This window comes from Arachis hypogaea, chromosome 4 (assembly GCF_003086295.3).
Source record: "Arachis hypogaea cultivar Tifrunner chromosome 4, arahy.Tifrunner.gnm2.J5K5, whole genome shotgun sequence".
Lineage (NCBI taxonomy): Eukaryota > Viridiplantae > Streptophyta > Magnoliopsida > Fabales > Fabaceae > Arachis > Arachis hypogaea.
Window position 1 is genome coordinate 113,092,622 of NC_092039.1, and position 20,727 is coordinate 113,113,348.

At 30.4% G+C, this 20,727-nt stretch overlaps 1 protein-coding gene across 2 annotated transcripts; it reads left to right on the forward strand.

Moving 5' to 3' along the window:
* Positions 1 to 10,909: 10,909 nt before the first annotated feature.
* LOC112797341 (uncharacterized) lies at positions 10,910 to 14,850 on the forward strand. 2 transcript variants are annotated; one of them, XR_011881400.1, is made up of 5 exons: positions 10,910 to 11,719; positions 11,793 to 11,903; positions 12,016 to 12,128; positions 13,869 to 14,111; positions 14,567 to 14,723. XR_011881400.1 is itself a non-coding variant. In XM_025840223.3 (4 exons), exons 1-3 carry the CDS (start codon positions 11,415 to 11,417, stop codon positions 12,077 to 12,079), a joined length of 480 nt encoding a protein of 159 aa, XP_025696008.1. In that variant the 5' UTR covers positions 10,910 to 11,414; the 3' UTR covers positions 12,080 to 12,128; positions 14,567 to 14,850. The 2 variants fall into 2 exon arrangements, 1 of the variants encoding a protein (XP_025696008.1); XM_025840223.3 differs by lacking the exon at positions 13,869 to 14,111 and having other exon boundaries at positions 14,567 to 14,850.
* Positions 14,851 to 20,727: the final 5,877 nt, after the last annotated feature.

The following is a 20,727-nucleotide window of genomic DNA, read 5'->3' on the forward strand; positions in this document are numbered from 1 at the left end:
ATTTCTTGATGCAACAAGAAAGGAACTCCTCAACCTAACTTGTCCGCACTATAGTTTGGGAATTGAATCGAAGGGATTTCTTAACCTTCTACCTAAATTCTCTGATACAACAAGAGAGGAACTCACTCAATCTTACTTGTCCACACCATGGTTTTATCACGAAACCAAAAAAGGAGGTGGTTTCACACCTCTAATCATTAAATGACAACTATAATAATTTATGAGGTATTTATAACCTCTTATTAGGTTCAAAATAAACAAAAAAACCATAAGCCCGTAATATAAGGTCCTAATTTAGTAACTGAATAAACAAAATTAAAATACATCAAACTAAATTGAAAATTCTAAAAATATAAATAATACTCGATATCTTCATACCACGAACATTTGAAGCACGTATCATTCTCCTCTTCTTAAAAAACTATTCGTCCTCGAATCTTGTCGTTGGAAAATTAGTGTATGAAAAGAACAAATATAAAGAAGATAATGTCTGTTTTTTTTTTGCACCGTATATTTTTTTTAAATAATGAAATCAGCAAGATGATAAAATAATAATAATAAAACACAAATAAGGAAGACAAGGACGACAAGAACATAAAGAAGGACGTAAGTTACACTGGAACTCTATTTTTTTAGGACAGAAGAAGAAAAAATATAGATTAATAAGAATTATTCTAATACCTAAAATCTGATACCAAATGATAAAAAAATAAAGAATAAACAAAAACCAAGAAATAAAACCGAATAAAAATATACATTAAAATTGAAATAGAAAAAAAGGGGAATAGATTGAAATTAAATACAAAGAGAATCACTTTACTTTATATCCAATTTCTTGACGCAACAAGAGATGGACTTACTCAACCTCACTTGTCCACACCATGATTTCATCATGAAACCAAAAGGGGGTTTTTACACCTCTAATCACTAAATGACGACTACAATAATTTATGAGGTATTTATAACCTCTTATTAGGTTTAAATAAAAAACCCTAAACTCACAACATAAAGCCCTAATAGAGTAACTAAATAAACAAAATCAAAACACATCAAACTAAATTGAGCATTCTAAAAATATAAATAATAACTTCTAAATAATATTTGATCTCTTCATATGACGAATATTTAAAACACGTATCAAATCCATCAGGTCCATGAGCTTTAAGATGACTCATACTGATCACGCTAATTTCACCTCTTCAAACCTTTCTGGAGTTGTCAAAGTGCACAAGCTTCATGAGGGAGAGAAGGCAAAGGATACTCACCCACGCTGTCTAGCACTACATCATCTGTGGAACAAAAAAGATTTTAAAAGAACGTCCTTACTTTTTTTTTGCAGGATATCTGCCTCCATTGTCCAGGTTCCACCATTGATAAATAAGCCGTGAATTTTGTCATATTTCCATAATTGTATTCTTTAAGGAACTCTTTTTCCTTTACTCTGAGAGATAAAGTATCTGAATGCTCAAGCTTTTTTTTTTTTTTGAATGTCTTCAATCTGTTTTTTCAAATTTTTCTTCCTCACAAAGATATTATTAAAAGTCTATTGGTTGAATTTTAGAGAAGTCTTTTGCACATCAAGTAAACAATTAGTTATTCAAGGTGTGTTCCTTCTCCATGCCTATTGCACCACCTCCTTATAACTAGGATGAGTAGTCCAAACTTGTTGAAATTTGAAAGGTCTATTCCTTTTTGGTTGTGCCAAACCAAAGCATCTAAGAAGAATGGGATAATGATCTAAATAAAGTTTAGATAAATCTTTCAAATAAGCTTCTGAAAAATAGTACCTCTAAAAAAGGTTCAAAATAGCCATATCAAGTTTTTTGGTAATATTGTGGCCACCCTGACTTTTCTAATACCAAGTAAAACCTCTACCTGTACAAGACAAATAAATAAGATCACAATTGTCTAACGTGTCAGCAAAAACACCAGAATGAGTTTCATTAAAAATACCACATCTTACTTTCTGTGAAAGTAATATTTTATTAAAATCATCTATCAAAATCCAAGGACATTGATCAACAAAAGCTAGAGAAAAGAGGTGATCCTAAAGTAGAGTACAATTGGAATGTTGCGGACTCGCATATACTGTGCTGCACAACCATCTTTTACTACCCAACTGAACATCAACAGTAAGACATTGATAGAAGAACTCCACAATATTGCAGCTAACATTACTAGCAGATGAGAGGAACCAAATTATCCATTTATGGCCACATGTCTCGACATACGCACATACATCATGAAACCCCAACTTCTCCCAAAAGGACTTTAAAATAGAAAAAGGGACATGAGTCTCAACCAAAATAAAAAACGACAAATGATATCTCTTAACTAGCTTTGTATAGTGAATCCTAGCTATTTTATTAGAGGCTCTCCTTACATTCCAAGCCAAGATGTTAAAATTTGTACTATCCAAAATAAGCATAAAAAGAAAAAAAGAGGAACCCGGTACCCGTTAATGAGTAACCGTCGTGATGTTGCGAGAAGTTCCATGATCACCCTGATTAGCATTGACTGCCTTCACACCAAATACACTCGCCTGAACTTCCTATTCCACTAGAATGAGTGAGCTCTACAATGTTGGAGGTCTTCTCCTCTTACGCTTATTCTATTGTTGGAAAGTTTCATTAACATTACGTGTCTTGATTTGCAGCCAACACTCTTAGAGAGCATTATTTTCTTGGACCCAGAAGAAGATAGTCCATTAGCTTCTCTCAGTTTTGGGCCAGTGTTAGGAAGGAATAGGCCTTTTTATTATACTACACCTGGCCCACTTTCACTTTTCCTCTATGGTGGATAATTTTTCATCCCGCCTCATCTACATGTGAAGATACGTTAATTTCCTTTACGTATTGATTTTTCTTCTCGTAATCTATTGAAATTGATTTCTCATTAATGACTCTAGGGTTCTTGCCAAATTCAGAAACATCTTGCGATTTTTCTGGATTCTCGTAATTCAAAATTTTCAGCGTTGGAGAACCTTTTTCTGGTTGCTATTTTTCAATAGCCATCACCGAAGATGGATTGGTCTTGCTTTCATATTCTTTTCTTTTTGAACACTCTCTTGTTACATACTCGTAGCAATCACAGAGACCACAGACCAAGTACAAGGTATCATATGCAACATTATATTCAATCTCATCTACTATAATATTTTGCACTAGTGGTAAACCTAGATCAATCTGGACACAAGCATGAGTGTATTTACCTCTATCTGCTATTTTTGTTGCCAAATCGAACTTAATAGGATTACCAATGGCCGAACCTATCTTATTCATGGCCTTTTCATGATAATACATGATAGGTAGTCTTGAAATTCTAACCCATACCATAGTGAATCCAAAAGAACATTCACTCGTTCTAAAGGAAGGACTCCATGGTTTTTAACCACTAAATAGTGTCTATTCACCATCCACGGGCCTCTCCAACAAAATTCTTTCTCGCTCTTATAGCTTGTCAAAATTTTTCAGAAAGTAGCCATGTCCCACGTCAAGAAGTTCATAGCCACACTTCAATCTCCAAACACTGCTAAGTTTGTATGACAAGGCCGTGTAACTTAAGTTCTTGTCCAGAACTTTAAGACTTATGGCATCCTTGTAAGACTGAGAAAGTCACTTTCCCTTCCTCCATAAAGGTAATACTAGGGGGAGAAGAGTCCCCCTGTTTTTTCTTTGGCTGATGCCAGGCGATCTCCATCAAGAATATCCAACGCTTCCAAAATAGTCGAAGAAAAAGCTCCCATTATTTCATTATTAAAGGATCAAACACTAACAAGTTTTTTCCTCCATGAATAACAAAGGGGCAGGTTAACATGAACACACGGTCCAGATTGTTTTATATTCCAATTACAATCTTTGTTATCACACACTAAAATCCTGTTTTGATTGAATATATTAAACCAATGACATGCTCCATTCCAACTAAAGCTGCAAAAGATTGATGTGTAAGATTTGGAATTAAACTGATAGCTTTGCTTTTGATGAAGAAAGTGTACTCCAAGATCGTTGAAATTTTGGGATTTGCAATGGACAGTAAGATCCAAATTCCCATCTAAAATATTTGTGATCTTCAAATCGGTGCTTCCATTGATGCCTAATGGTAGCACAATTAACTAAAATAAGAGAATATTTCTACCAATAATCAACATTGTTACTTAGTGTATTTATTTAATAATTTTTCAACCACCAATAATTGTAGCTAATGTAACAAATAGGAAGAAGTCAAGGCACGCTAAGGTTAACCAGGTTTCCTACGCAGAAAATAGTAATAACAATCATGCTTTAGAGCCACATATGTTGGAGGAGGAATTAGGTACAAATCAAGGACAGATGGCAAGTATAGGGGTAAATCAACGCCCAAGAAGAAGTGCAAGAGTGAGAGCTACTAATATGCAGTTAGAAGACTATGTTCGTTAGCGTGATGTGACAATTCTCATTCCTTTCTATTATTCTCATCCTCTCGCTAGCCTCTCTATTCTCTCTCCTTCTCTTCCCTTCTATTTTTCTTTCATGGAAATTTTTCTCTGATTTTACTTTTCCTAAATTCTACACAGGTTATTGAATGAGAATAGTGGAATTGTACTCTTGTGACATTCCACCACAATTTTTCTTATTATACTGATTCTGTTCTTTTTATACTGTTATATTGAGGCTTTGAGTCCTCCATAGTGTGTTATATTTGCTACTGTTATTCCATTCAATAAAATTATTATTACGCCCTTTTGGTGCTTTCATTGCGACGGGGGGCATTGAGCCTTCACTTCGCAGCGAATATCAGGCTTGAGACCACTGATGAAGCAATCGCGAAGAGCCTCAGGTGGTTCAATACGTGAACAATTCACCAACGTCACAAATTCGGAATAATAGTCACCCACTAACCCAGATTGTTGCAGCTTGAAGAGAAGCTCCCGTGGTGATTTATAGAGAGACAGACCAAATTCAATTTCTATTACTCGTTTCAATTGATCCCACAAACAAAATTGAGTAGTGCGATGAGACATTTGAAACCAAGGAACTGCCGGTCCCGTCATATGGATCCCAGCTAGACCAAGCTTCTCCTCCTCAGGCACCCGAAAAAAATCGAAGTATTAGTCCATCGAGAAGATCCAGCCGAGCGCATCACCATCATCAAATTTTGGTAAATCTAAATTCACCCTTCGTTGAGGATGACCATATCGAGGTTGGAGATCACCTTCAGAATTTGACCTATGCGTAGGCTCACGCGATGGAGAACGGCTATGAGTTCTGGACCGAGCGAGCTGAGTAATAGAGTGTTGAATCGCGTCAAACTTTATATTCGTAGCCTCAGAAGTTCTGGCAGTAGCTTTTTGCGATGCAGGGCACGACGTTTGCCATGAGTTCTGCCTAACAACCTCAAACGGATGGTCAAAGTGAAGTGCTGAATAAGACTCTGAAAATGTATCTCCGTTGCTTCTGCTTTGATACTCCTAGGAAGTGGCTCGAGATGCTTCCATGAGCGCAACTCTGGTATAACACTTCATGGCACCAGAGTATTAAGATGTCTCCTTTTTAAGGCCTTATACGGTAGGGAACCACCGTCCTTGGTTAAGTATGAATTCTGCCCAGATGATGAAACGCCTCTTCAAGACATGCTGCTAACAAGGGATCAGATCTTAGAGAAGCTAAAGCGTAACATGGCTCACTCCCAACAATTCATGAAACGCTTTACAGACAAGCAGCGACATTTGGTGAAATTTGAAGAGGGTGATTTCATGTTGGTGAAACTTCAACCTTATAGACAACATTCACTTGCTTTGACGAAGCATCAAAAGTTGGCAATGCGCTATTTCGGGCCATTTAAGATCTGTCATAAACTTAGTGCCGTGGCTTATAAATTGGCATTGCCTCCTGAAGCCAAGATTCATAATGTGTTTCACATATCAACTTTAAAGAAGTTTAGGACTGAGAAGGTTGACCATTATCTTCCCCTGCCTCTATCCACAAACGAGTTGGGACCTTTATTGGAACCGTAAGAGATTCTAGGTACAAGAATAGTCATCAAAGATGGTAAAGAGATTCTTTAAGTGCGGGTCAAATGGGATCAGGGACCGAGTGCCGACACTTCGTGGGAGAGTGCTAATGTTCTGTGCCATACTTATCCTGGTTTCAACCTTGAGGCCAAGGTTGTTGTTAATGAGCGAGGTAATATAACAAATAGGAAGAAGCCAAGGCATGCTGAGGTTAACTAGGCTGCCTATGCAAAAATAGTAATAACAATCATGCTTTAGAGCCACATATGTTAGAGGAGGAATTAGGTACAAGCCAAGGACAGATGGCAAGCATAGGAATAAATCAATGCCCAAAAAGAAGTGCAAGAGTGAGAGCTACTAATAGACGGTTAGAGGACTACGTTTGTTAGCGTGATGTGGTAATTTTCATTCCTTTCTATTATTCTCATCTTTTTCCTAGCCTCTCTATTTTCTCTTCTTATCTTCCTTTTTTTTTCTGTCATAAATTTTTTTTTTTGATTTTATTTTTTTCAAATTCTGCACAAATCAGTGGATAAGGATCATAAAATTGTACTCCTGTGATGTTCCACCACAATTTTTCTTCTCCTCCTTTTTATACTGATTCTGTTCTTTTTATACTATTATATTAAAACTTTGAGTTCTCCATAATATATTATACTTGCTATTATTATTCCATTCAATAAAATTCATATTACACCCTTCCAACTAATTAGCTATATATATTATATAGAGGGTTGAAAGCCAAATAGCTAAGAATCACGGTTAAGGTAGGTTGCACAAATGCAAATACGTGATTATAATTTTCACATTTTAAGGGGGAAATAATTTAAAGGAGAATTAAAAATATACCTTTTTCTATCAATGGCCCCACAAGTATTTGAAATAAGAAATTAAACAAGTGTAGAATCCATCTGATTACTTAATTAGTCTCTTACCAAAATGTGCCACGTTAAGTTTCAAGCTAAATAGATTGGTCGAATAATTAGTTCATTCGTACATTTAAAAAAAAATAATTAAAAAATTTAAATTTATTTTGTATATGTAATAATTTATTGGCCTACAATAAATTTTTAAATAAAATTTAATTTATGATAAATTAATCCTTAACTTGTGAAATTAAAAAATATTGTAAGAAATAAAAAAATTCCAAAGCATACTTATCAAAATTTGTGTATTAATTAGCCAATAAATTTTTATATGCACAATACAAGATTTAAATTTCTAACATTTATTTAAATAGATTAATAAACTAATTACTAGACTAATCCAATTTGATTTAATCAACTTTCTTATTTGATTGTACAAAATCTCTAATTGTTTAGATTTCCATTTTAATTCTGATATATCGGTTAGATTCTTCATTTGATTTTATAAAATCTCAAATTTATTATATTTTTATTTTTTAATTTCAATTATACATTGTAAATTTGTAACTGATATTTTTCTTAAATGGATGTGTAATAGAGAATCAATTCGAATAATCATTAATTTATTATTATTATTGTATTATTTTATAACAGATTGTATTTTAGTAGTAAATATGTTGACGTAATATATTTTGGTTCTAATAGAATTATTTTTTCCTTCTGTTTTTTATTTTTGAAAAGTATTAATTTAAAATAATTATATTTGTTAGTATTTGTAACGACCCACAATTTTAAAAATATAAATATAAATAAGTTATAATTTATTTCATAAATTGAAGTTCCTTATTTTATTATAAGTAATTAAATTAATTTTTGTAACTATTTGAGTTTAATTAAATTCAGATTCTAATATATATTTTTATTATAATAAAATATTTTTTATAATTAAAACTTTAATTTTATTAATTTAAGTATTTGATATTTTTTAATTTAAAAATATCGTTTAGTTAATAATATTATTATCGAGCTCAATATCCGTCGATATGAGTAAATATCGGTACTCTTCGATGAACTTAGCTTTACTAATGTTTCATTGTATATCTTTTATTGTCATATTGCTAATGTCATTTATACTAGTAATTCATATATATTATTATTTGTGTTTTAATATATCCAATTTTTATAGTTATCCATTTAACATATTTATAACTTGAATGACTGACTCAACAGTTTAAGAAAGTGACATTCAACCTCTTGACACCTAACCATTCATTAATCATCATCACCAATGTCTCATAATCTCTCCTTCACGTTACAAGAAGAGAGAAAGGTGAGAAATGGACCGTGAGTGAGAAAGAGAATCCATGGCACCTTTTGACTTCGATTTTTTACGATCCATAATTCCAATAAAAAATCTAATCCGATAAAATTGTTTGTATTCTCCTTCTCTACACGTTGGCGTTACTTTTGATCGGTGGAAATTGACGGTGACGTAACTTCCTTACCCCTTGAGTTCGGTCAACTAAAGTTCTAGGAGGCACAGACGATTCCTGACGTTTTTTTTTTTAGCAGCTCGGTCAGAAAATTTCTCCGGAGGTCCCGTTAGTTTGATTTTGTACGGAGGTAGGTTTTAGTAATTTATCATCGGTTAAATTGGTGCTAGATAAGTGAATTGATGTTGTGATTGATTGTTGGTTGAATTTAACTGAATTTATGTTAAATTTTTGTGATATATTGATATTTGTGATTAGTTTGGGATTTGGTTAGTTTAAATGCAGCCAAGAACCGAATTATTTTGATGAATTCGGGGCTGAAATGTTATTGGTGATCAAGTAGAATTAGTGAAATTTGATGATGGCATTGAAATTTAATAAGAAATGGTTTGATGAATTGATAATATAATTTAAGATATGAAAATGATTTGATTTTGGAGGCGGTTTGATTTGTAATTTGTTTGATTTTATAAATGTTTTGATATTAGAAATGGTTTTGATTTATTGGAAATGATTTGAAAGAGTTTGAGAAATAGTTAGGATAAGATCCAAAAAGGGTGGCAAAGTCCACAGTTTTAGGGGAGATGTTGTCGAAGTTTTGTTATAAAATTTAAGACTTTGTTTGAAATGTTATTTAGAAAAAGATTGGATTTGAGAAGCTATATTGTTTAACTGATTAAGAAAATACTTATGTTTCGAGTTTAATTCATTTAAGAAAAGTATATGTTTTGAATTCGATTTATTTTGAAAAGAATTATTTTACGACTTTAAATTATTTAGAAAAAAAAGAGTATTATGTTTTAAAGTTGACTTAAATATAAAAAGAGCTTATGTTTTGAATTTGACTTAAGAATTTTATTTGGAGGAGTTTTAGTGGAATTTAAAAGTAATTAAATTTCGATTGAATGGTTTCGTTTTGCGACGTCTTGGAAAAAGTTAAAGAATTAGTTTTAAGAATGAAATTGGGATTAGTTTTAGTTTTGAAATTGGTTCGGAACTTCTAATTTGTATGATTTGATTTTGATTTGATTTAGAAATTTTATTTAATTAAATTTAGTTTAAGAAAACAATGATTGTTAAGGATTTATAATGAACTCAAGAAAATGAGATTGGTTGTCGCTCCCCTAAAGTCTAGAGGCCTTGCTGACGGGTTTAACTGATAAATAGTTTTCCTTTGTCTTTTAAAAGAAGAATTGGTTTAAGTGAAATTATTTTAAAAGGTTTTAGAGAATGTCACAAAGAGCTGATTTTGGTTTTAAAAGAAAGAAAGAATGAAAAGAAAAGGAGAGAAGTAGAGATGATTGCTTACCTACTAAAAACGAGCAGAGATATGATTGTGAGTCTACCGAAATTTACTTTCCAGAGATACATCAGCCAATCTAGGAGATGGTCGTACCTGTAAGACAGAGGTTGCTTATAAAGGTTATCGCTACATACATTGGCTAGAGAGAGCCTCACCTGTAAGACAGAGGTTGCTTACAGAGGTTATGTTTGCATACATCGACTCAAGAAAGTCGCACCTATAAGATAGAGGTTGCTTACAGAGGTTATGGCACTGGAAACCAAACTCAAACAAAGGTTGCTGAGTTATGTCGGGAGCGGGTAGAAACTGACAGATGAGCTCATTACCTGCACTAGGGATAGATATGCATCATACTTGTTTGCGCATATTTGTTGTGAGTGTATTTTCTGTGATTGTGGGTGTGCTGAATGATTGTTTGAATTCTGTGTTCTTTAATTATTGAATTAGATGGTACCTTGTTGATTGTTATTGCTGACCAAGTATATATAAAATAAACTTAACTCCTCACTCTGACCCTACTAAGAACTCCCCAATTCTTACCCCTTATCTCCACCCGTTTTAGCTATAGATGCGAAGGCTTAGTGTGAAACTACAAGAACGTAGAGGATTCTGTTTACAAGTTGAGTTGTTAGATTTTATTTTTCCCTCGTCGTTTATTCTTTTAGTTTTTTTGAGGGATAGGACTCGTATTTTGAAAATCTTGAAATAATTCTATGTATATAATGCTATATATATTAGTAAGAGTTTCAGTTCGTATTTGTGAATGTAAGACCCAGAACTTTTGAAAAGTCTTAATATGATCAAGTCTAAAAGCATATAGTTATTTATAATCTTAATTTCAGAAATTTCTTTATTAAAGAAAATTAGAGTAAGTCTTGATTTATTGGATTTGAAATGAATTGAGATTATTATCCAATTTTATAATTATTGGATTATTTTCTATATTCAGATTATAAAGTTGGCAGTTATGAAATAACAGGGGTTTTGCATGAGTTGGACTAAGTAATTAATATTTTAAATATTAATACTGCTATTTTGAAAAATGAAGAAATTAAGTATATTATTTTTAATTATTTGGTTGGGAGATTTTATTAAAAATAATTTGTAAAATTGATGAGCAAATAATATTTTTATACATTAATTTTGTTGGATTAAAATTATTTCTAATTACTATATTATCCCAACTTTTATTTGAAATTACAAACTAATCCTATTACCCTAATTTTGTTAAAATTACCGAATTGACCCTTACCTTAATTTTGGCATACCCTCCCTCCATTCTCCCTTCAGTGCTGTGCAGCCTCCAAACCCCTTCTTCACTATCTTTGCTGCGTAGCCATATCCTAAGCACACCCACCCGATTCCTAAATCAAAGGAAAAAGAATGAAAATGGAAAGAAAAGGGGGACCGAGCCAGAAGAACGAAGCAGAGAGGGAAAGGGGGGACTGAGTCGCGGCGGAGGAGAGGAGGAGGGAGCTCGCCGTCGCACCGCCACGTCGCCACCGCCGAAGCTTCCTGTGACGCCTGTCAAACCATCACCGCCACTGTGCCATGGAGAAGAGAGAGTGACGCGAAGGAGGGAGATGAGGCCCCATTGCCGTCGCGCTCTGCCGCACGCGAGGAGCGCCGCCGTTGAAGCCGTGCCTTTCATCTCTGCCCAGTCGCGACTCTGCCATCCTGAGCCACCGTGGGTCCATTGTCGCCGAGCTCAACGGAGGAAGGGAGAACGACATTGGGTTTGAGAGAGAGACAGAGGTGGTATGGCGCAAGGGAGGGGGCGAGCCATCCGCGTTGCTGTTCGCGCCACTGCTACTGAGCTGCCACCGCCGTTCCGACGTCACCGTCAAAGGGGTTCTTCCAGGAGAGAGGAGACCGGCGTGCGTGAAGAAGGGGAGAGGTCCGAGGCTGAGATGGTTCCCGTCACTTCCGTCTGCCTCTGTCACTACCGACCTGCTGCTCCGCGGTGCTTGGCTGGCGCTTCTAATACTGTCACCGGAGTTCTGAGGCCACCGGAACCACTGCCGGAGCTTCTGGCTACTTTTGTCGTCGCCGGAAAATCCTGTCGGTAAGGGTCTTATCATTAGCTTCTGTCTTTTTTGAATTCCGAGGATACTATGGTCACTGCCTATTGGTTTCAGTCGTCGTGATTGGAATTCGTCACCGCTGCCGCTTGAGGTGGCTGCCGGGCTACCGCCGAGCCAGTTTGGAGATTGCCGCTGTGTCGGTTCAGCCGTTCCTCCTTCGGTTCGGTAAGCATTTTCGATTTGAAAGTCCTTTAGTTACTGTTCTGTTATCATACGCTGAGGTTTGTGGCGTTAATTGCTATAAGTTTGAGTTTCGGTTGTTGAATGTTGTGATTAGAGTTGTTGAGATTGTGGAGGAAGCAAGTGGAGCCGAGTTGTTGGTTGCCGTCATTTCGGATTGAGGCGGAAAGGACTCCGTGAGACGTTTGGGTTATAGATTTGCGTTTTGAGGTAGGGGCGCTTTCCGAAAACTATATTTTATATTGGAATTATTACATATGGATACTAATGTGAGAAAATGTGTATTTGGTGATTGTATCGGGCTTATGTATTATTTGATTGTCTCAAAAGATTATGAATATTTGTTTGGCTGAATTTGTTGTGCGACTTTGTGAAATAGAATGTTTGAAGTTGATTCTTTAAAGATTTGAAATTTGAGTTAATCCATTGGGGATTGATTTAAGCTGAGTTGACTTTCTTGATAATGTGAAAGATAGAATACTCTTTGAAATTCAGCCGTTTTGCTTTAATTGATTTGGTTTTGATAAATGATTTGTTACCGAATCGTTTTTTTAAAGCTTTGGAAATGAGTTAAATATGTTGATATTGATTTGATTTTGAAATGGTTTCATTGAGATATGAAAATGAGATGATTGTTGGATTTAGCTTGCTTTTGAATTGATTTTTGGTTTTGAGCTGTTGAAAAGGATTGTGGAACGGTTTAGAGGGGACCCGAACCGGGTGGTAAAGTCCAAGTTTTAGAAGAGATGCTGCCGAAATTTCTATAAAATCCGAGTCTTTATTTGAAATGTTATATGGGAAAATTATGAGTTTAATGTCTTTCCTATTTACCTGGAGGATTGTGAATTCAGGGCTTCTTTTATTATTTTTACTTAGAACATTATGAAAGCGATGAAGCTACGCTTTGAAAGAATTATTGAAAAGAGAATTATGATTCTCCTTATTTTCCAAGATAAAAATAGTATGTCTTTGGGTGCAAGTCATTCGAAAGAGAATTTTGCTTGAGGCTATTTTAAAAGGTAAAATGGGTTTATGTTTTTCTCTATTAAACATAAAGATTGCCCCTTAGAAGAGTTTTCGTGATTTTAAAAGAATTTGGATTTCGATTGGTGAACCTTATTATTCTGACGTTTTAACTAAGCTTCAGAGTATCTTTTGAACTCTAGTTTAACACAACAAAAATGATTCTCTTAGTAGTTTGAAATGCTTCAGATTTAATCGTGGAATAGAAGCCGGTTTTATTTAAGTAAAGGAAATGGCTTTGAAAGGAGTAATTGATTACATGACTCGGTTTGGCTTAGATCTTATTTTGTTTCTCAAATCAAAAAGCCAAAGATTTAATGATTTTAAATGAATTTGACAAAATGGGTTATGTTACTCTCCCCTAAAGACTTGGGACTCTACCGAAGAATTTTTGTTATAAAATCCCGTTATTGGATGGATGATTTTGAATGTTTTAAAATAAATCCTTAACTTGCCATGGTTTTAGAAGTTTTGGAAAGAGGATGCCGAGAGTGACTTTATTTTAAAAAGGGGAACTCACTTTGAGTAAATTTGGCTTATGAGCCTGAGATGATTTGAGAAATGAGATCTTTAAAGCCAAAGCTGAAAAGAGTTGAAATTTGATTTCAAAGTGAAATGAGTTAAGAAGAAGTGATTTATGGCTTAAATGCCGATTTGATGAATTTGATGATGTTGACTAGTGCAAGTGCTATTTTGTTATGAGCCGGAATGGCTGTGTATGATATTGATTTATGGCTGATTGCCAAATGAGTTATGAGCCGTATGACTGACTATGAATTATGAATTTAAGCCGGATGGTTGAGATGGATATTGATCCATGGCTAAGAAGGAATGCATGTATGCTACTGAATGAATTGTGAATTTAAGCCGGATGGCTGAGATGAATGTTGTATGTGAGTATGCTTGTGTTTTCTCTCTGGTTGTAAGGGTGACAGGGCACCGATACCCTCTAATGGCGACAGGGTGCAGATACCCTCTAATGGTGACAGAGCGCATATACCCTCTAATGGTGACAGGGCACATATTTCCTCTAATGATATTAACGCGCAACAGAGAGACTGTGCCCGGGTTAGCTACCGGACACGTCGAGTTGGCTTGATAACCGACAGATGATATTATCAGCCACTAGGAACAGGAATGCATCATATGCATCTATGTGACATTGTTTGGGTATGCATATTGTACTTGGTTTGCCTATGTGATTAACTGCTAATTGTTCTACTTGCTGTAACTGTTTGTTTGTGTTTGAACCTTCCTACTTGTGTTTGCGACTGAAACTCTGTTGGATTGTTTGGACCTAGGGCCGTCGTTGAAATGAGATGGACCGATGGTTAGTTTCGGTTGTGTTTCTGGTTTGGAGAAATATGAAAGGCTATTTTGGTTCAGCATAGATAAACCTTTTTGAAAGGCTTTTGAGTTTTAAGAACTGAACAGTTCCTCTTTTAGAAAAGATTTCCAACTTTACTTTTATTGTAAACCGTTGTTTTTGAAAAGAGGCATAAGACGGTTATTAATCACTGGTACGGTTTATCTTCATGTATCCTATTACAGTAATTCCCAAAAATCCTCTACTGAGAACCCTTTAGAGGATGATGTTCTCACCCCCTACATTTTTTCCCTTTCAGGATATGGGCGCTGAAGTCTCGAAGAGTTTATTTAGTTGTTGTTAAAATGCTCTGTATTGCTTTAGATTATTTATTGTACCATCGCCTTTATCTTGATGTATTCTGTAAGAGAGATAGGAATTGTATTGGGTAATGCTTGTAATACATATATATATATATATATATATATATATATATATATATATATATATATATATATATATATATGGATGTACTCTTTTATGAGTTTTGTAAGTTGTATGGTATTTATGGATGCACGTTATCGAATAAAGTATATTGGGAGCGATATTGCGGTAAAAAGTTTTAAACAGGCTCATATTTTTAGTATTAAATAGTATAAGTGTCGTTGTAATGTCCAAACTATCAGAGTCATGCAGTCGGAAGCTTGAGCTTTGGTAGTTAGGGTGTTACAGCGAATGCTCAATATTAAATAAATATAGTATATAATTAAAGAAATAGAAATAAGTAGTACTCAAACTTTTAGTACGATTATGAGATGTTAAAAATTAGGGTGTTACAGTATTTATTTAATAATTAATTATGATAAAATTTATTAATAATCATAATAGTTTATATCATATCTTTTTAATAATTACAAAGATTCTTTCATATATCTCTTCAAGTATTTTATAGAATTTCATATACCGTTCATGAGTATAAGTTTTAGAATCAATTTTTTTTTGTTTTATATTTGAATTTATCATTCTTTTATTAAATCTAACCTTACTTTTATTCTTTTAATTATATAAGGAATGTTCTAACTCAATGTTTTTGTCCTTATTAATTATATAGATATAAGAATTCAACCCAATAGAGGCCGCAAACTTCATTTTGCTGAAAAATGGTTGAATATTCTTGTACGAATTTTACATATTCAATCTGATCAAATTATTTTTATTAGTTGTTATTATGAAAATAATTCTAATAAATATGCATCTAAGGTTTAGAATTAAATACCATAAATATTATTTAAATAATTTAATTATAATATTAGGATTTAATTAGTTTATTTTTAAAGGAATTTGAACCAACTTTATTAGTTAAATTTATTTAATTTAGATATATAATATTTAATTTTTAAATTTTATTTACTATTTATGAGTTTATTATATTAGTAATATATGTGGTAAAAAAATATATGGTCAAATATTTCATTAATTTTAATATTTTTTATACTGACAATTACTTAATTATAAAATCAAAAGCAATGTAAGGACCAATTGAAAGAAAAAAGTATAGGGACCTAATTGCGAAAATTCGTGTTACATTATATCGATAAGTTTGTGTTATGTACAAAACTTTGTGTGCTATACATAAAAAATTATTGTGATATATCAATAAGTTTTTATATTTTTCAACAAAAATTTGTGTGCTGCCAGCGACGGATCCAGAAAATTTTAGGAGTGGGGGTAAAAATATATATACTAAAATAAAATTTGTTAAATATTATTAAGTATATGAAAATATAAAAATTTAAAAGAGTTAGTGAACACTTTCATTCTTAAAATACTATTCATTATATGTAATTTATAAAAAAAATATTTTTTATTTCTAAAACATACACTTAAAATATTTTAATTAAATTATAAATAACTTATTATCCTAACTATTTTTTTTATACACATTTAATAATAAAAGACTGAATTAATAATCAATTAATACATTAACACCTAATGATACACTAGTATTTATAATTTGAAACTAGAATCATATATAAATACTAGACAAATTAAATCTGTATATGAAAAGTATGTTTATATAAAATAATTGAAACATAATTTATAATTTTTTCTTTCTTTTTAAAATAATTAAATTTGTTATATATTTTTTAATTTAATTTTGATATAATATTAGATGAAAAATTTTACGCATCTCCATTTGTTATAATATTTATGGTATTAAAAACGTTTTTAACTAAAAATCTATTACAAGCAAAATTATTTACGAATTAAAATAAAAATATTATATAATTTTAAAAAGTTAAAATAAAAAATACCATATAATTTAAAATAAAAATATAATTAATAAATTTTTTATTTCAACTAATTTTTGAAAGAAAAACACTAATAATTTCACTTATATTTAAAAAACTAAACTTTAATTTAGTAATTATTTAATTACTTAATTTCAAAAAATATATTATCACTATTTATTATTTTTTTATTGAGTTGATTTAGTTATTTATTTAGAATTTTGATACTAAATTAAATTTAACAAGATAAACATGTTAAGTTTAATAAAACAATTTTTTTAACATGAAACTAAAAGAATATTATAATTTATTATGGGACAAAAACAATATAAAAATGAAGACAAACATTTATATTCATATATAATCATTTGCTTTGCAAAATTTTAATGGGGCAAATGCTCCCTTAGATTTCAACCTGGGTCCGTCCCTGTATGCTGCAGAAAGCGTAGAATAGAAGAAATGATACGTATGTGTAACGTATCTCCGAAATTTTTTTTTTCTTACTAGACTTGCTCCAACTTAATTAAACTTGGTTATAAAATACTTATACATATAGTATCATTTTATTATTAAAGTTTAAGCCTGTGTATTAATGTTTTAAATATATTAATAGTAACAACCTATATGATTATATTATTACGAAAAAGATAATATTTTAATGTATTATTAATTTAAATTATATTATAATTATACATAATTATTTATTCTTAAATTAAAAAATCAAATTACTATATCATTATTAATGATTCATTTTCTAATTTTAATAGCACTATAATTGAATGTGTATATTCAAATTAAGGGATAAATATGTTAGCTTATTAAAAAAAATTAGATTGAATATTGAGAATAAAATAATATTTCAATTTTTTTCATTGTTGAAAATTCTATTACTAGTTTATTTTATTTTGTTACTTTAAGATTTTGTTTTTGGTATTTTGGATATGATTTTGTTTTGCTAATCTTTATCATATCATTAATTATATTTTTATTAAAAGCATTGTATTTATTGAAGGAACATATATAGTTAATATATGATTTTGAAAAAGAAAATCCATTATGTTAGTCTATTAAACAAAATTTTTAACTTGAACTTTTTATAATAAAGTAATATTTCAAATTTTTCACGATATATATAATAAATCTCTACCAAAATAATTAATAAGAAATATCAAGAACAACATTATTTATTTATTTATTAATGTATTTTTATTTCACTATACATATTATTAGTTCCATACATATAATATATGGATTTTATTCCATTTGTACAGTAATATATATTAGTATACCATGTATGGATTTCATTCCATACTTATACAGTATATATTTTACCATGTACTGCATATACAATATGATATAAAAGATCAAACACTAACAATTTGACTTCCATGGTAAGCAAGGGGTTTTCTGTTCTGGCAAGCATGGTCCATCTTGCTTAATATCCCTATTGCAAGTCCTGCCGTCACATCCAAAATCTCTATCTTGATCGAATATATCAAACCGATGACAAGCTCCCTGCCAACTGAAAGTGCAAAAAAATAATGTAGAGCCCCTAACAACAATAGATTGAAAACTAAAGCTATAGCTTTGTTTTGGATGGAGAAGGTGTTCTCCAAGATCATCGTTTTTGGATTTGCAATGAACAGTGAGATCTAAATTGCCAGCTAAAGAATTTGTGATCACCACAGTTGTTTTTCCGTGGGTAGTTAATGGTAGTACAATTAACAAAAATAAGAAAATATTTCTAGCAACAATCGACATTATTACTACTCACTTAGAAATTAAAATGTTTCACACAATGGCATATATATTTTTCAACCACGAACAGTAGCTATATATATAGGGGTGAGAGTCAAATAAGATAAGAACGACTATGAAATGTTACATAAATTCAAATATACACAGGTTTAAACATGTTCAAACTTTTTCATACAGAATTGATATTTTCTATCAATGGCCACGAGTATTTGAAGTAAGAAACCAAGTTGTCTTACTATATAATTTTTGACCTTATTTCCCATAAAGAAAAACATTAGTGCATGGATTCTCAATAGCCGCCACTTAATGAAGTTATCCATTGTGTCTTTGGCTGAAGGTAGCATATCTTTTATTGTAATTAATGTATATGCATCTGTGCGATGTATGAAATATTTTTATTTTTTTGTATTTATGTTTAAAATATATTTTTTAAAAAATTTGTCATGAACATATTTAATTTATGTAAAATAATTTTATATTTTTTATTATTTATAGTATAAAATAAAAAAACTCATAGAAAATAATAATAATATTGTTTTGAGTAGTAGCTAAAAATTAATGATATATTATTAAATATAATAACAAATAATTCTCTAATTATAAAAATAAAAAATATATCAAGACATTAATATATTTATAAAAAATTGTGAACTATATGTCTTAGATGCATTACAAAACTTTATCTCGTTAGAATAATTATCTTCTAAATACGTCACCTCAAACATTACCCAATTCATGATACAATAATAATTTGATTATTTAATATAAAAAAATTATGTATGATTGTAATAAATTAAAATATTGTCTTTCTTTTAATAATATAATCATATACTCTACTTCGATTAATTGATTTAAAATATTAATAAACGAATCGTTACCTTAATCATATATAAATCTTACCGTTCACACACTAATATATTGATATACATGTTCTTAATTTATATAATATATTAATATATGTTTAGTATTATTTCAAACATTTTCTTACTCTCAAAATTCAAATGAATAATTTTATTTAAGAGTTTATAATTACATTTATTATATGGTCCAAATTCTTAGGTTTCAATTGATTAAAGAGTTTAATTGTTCAATACTAATAATTTAAAAGTGTCATAAAAATTGTGAAAATAGTGAATACAAATGATTTTTAATTAATTCTGATCTTTTTGCATCCATTCATTACAATCATAAACCTAATTATCAAGTTTAATTGATATTAAATTAGAATATTATTTATTTTATTATCATATATTAATTGTACATTTAGTTATACGGATAACATATATATATATATATATATATATATATATATATATATATATATATATATATATATATTTTAATTGTAACAATTCAACTAATATACTTGTAATTCAATGATTGTGTTATCATATATTCTTTGTTTATAGTGATAATGAAAAGTTATTCTATTTAATCATTTTGTATAAAAAAATTTAAAAATATTTTTTTTTATAATAATTGTACACTCCTAGCTAGAACAGCTGTTATAGGTATAAGAAAATAAAAGAAAGAAATCAAAATAAAATTATACCAATATATCAGAAAATAAAATCTCAAACTAATTTTCTAAAATAAATTAATTACGAGATTTTTAACCAAAAAAAATAAAAAATTTTATTTTATTATCAAATTTCAATTTGAAAATTCTGTTTAAGAGATTAATATATTTATCCCTTATTAATTTAAGTATATGTATTTAATTATAATGTTTTAAAGTTAAAGAAAAAATATTAATTAATGATATAATAATTTTATTCTCTAATTTAATAATAAATAATTATATATTATTGTAGTATAATTTATATAATTTAAATTTCGTGTAACTAATAATAAATTAGAATATTATATTTCTCCTAATAATATAATCATGTATATTTCTATTATTAATTGATTTAAAGAATTATCACGCACATTCTAACTTTAATAGTATATAAATATTTTTTTTCATAATCATATATTAATATACAGGTTTTCTTTTATAAGTATAATGCTTTTAAGATTGAGAAAGAAATTATTAATTAATGACATAACAAAAAATATCAAAATAAAATCACACTCAATACATTAGAAAATAAAATCTTGAATAACTACCTATACAAACTAACCAAAGAATTTTCAATAATAAAAAAATTTAAAATATTTTTTTTTTTCAATATTCGATTTAAAAATTATGTTTACTAGACTAACATATTTAGCCCTCAATTAGAGTCTATATATTTAAAATAAAAAATAAATTATTAGTTAATTATAGTAATTTCATTTTCTAATTTAAGAACAAATAATAATTATATACATATATATGAATTACAATACTAGCTATTACTGCATGAATTAAATAATTTAGTTAAGTATATATATATATGATGAACATGATGATCAAGTAGTCTAAGTTGTTGTACATCATTGTTGT

Excerpts from the sequence above, each read along its gene's own strand:
- LOC112797341 (XM_025840223.3), top strand. The coding sequence starts at position 11,415 with ATGGCGCAAGGGAGGGGGCGAGCCATCCGCGTTGCTGTTCGCGCCACT. Across the intron at positions 11,720-11,792 it reads GTCGCCGGAAAATCCTGTCG|TCGTCGTGATTGGAATTCGT; the intron begins GTAAGGGTCTTA and ends TATTGGTTTCAG. Across the intron at positions 11,904-12,015 it reads GCCGTTCCTCCTTCGGTTCG|AGTTGTTGAGATTGTGGAGG; the intron begins GTAAGCATTTTC and ends TGTTGTGATTAG.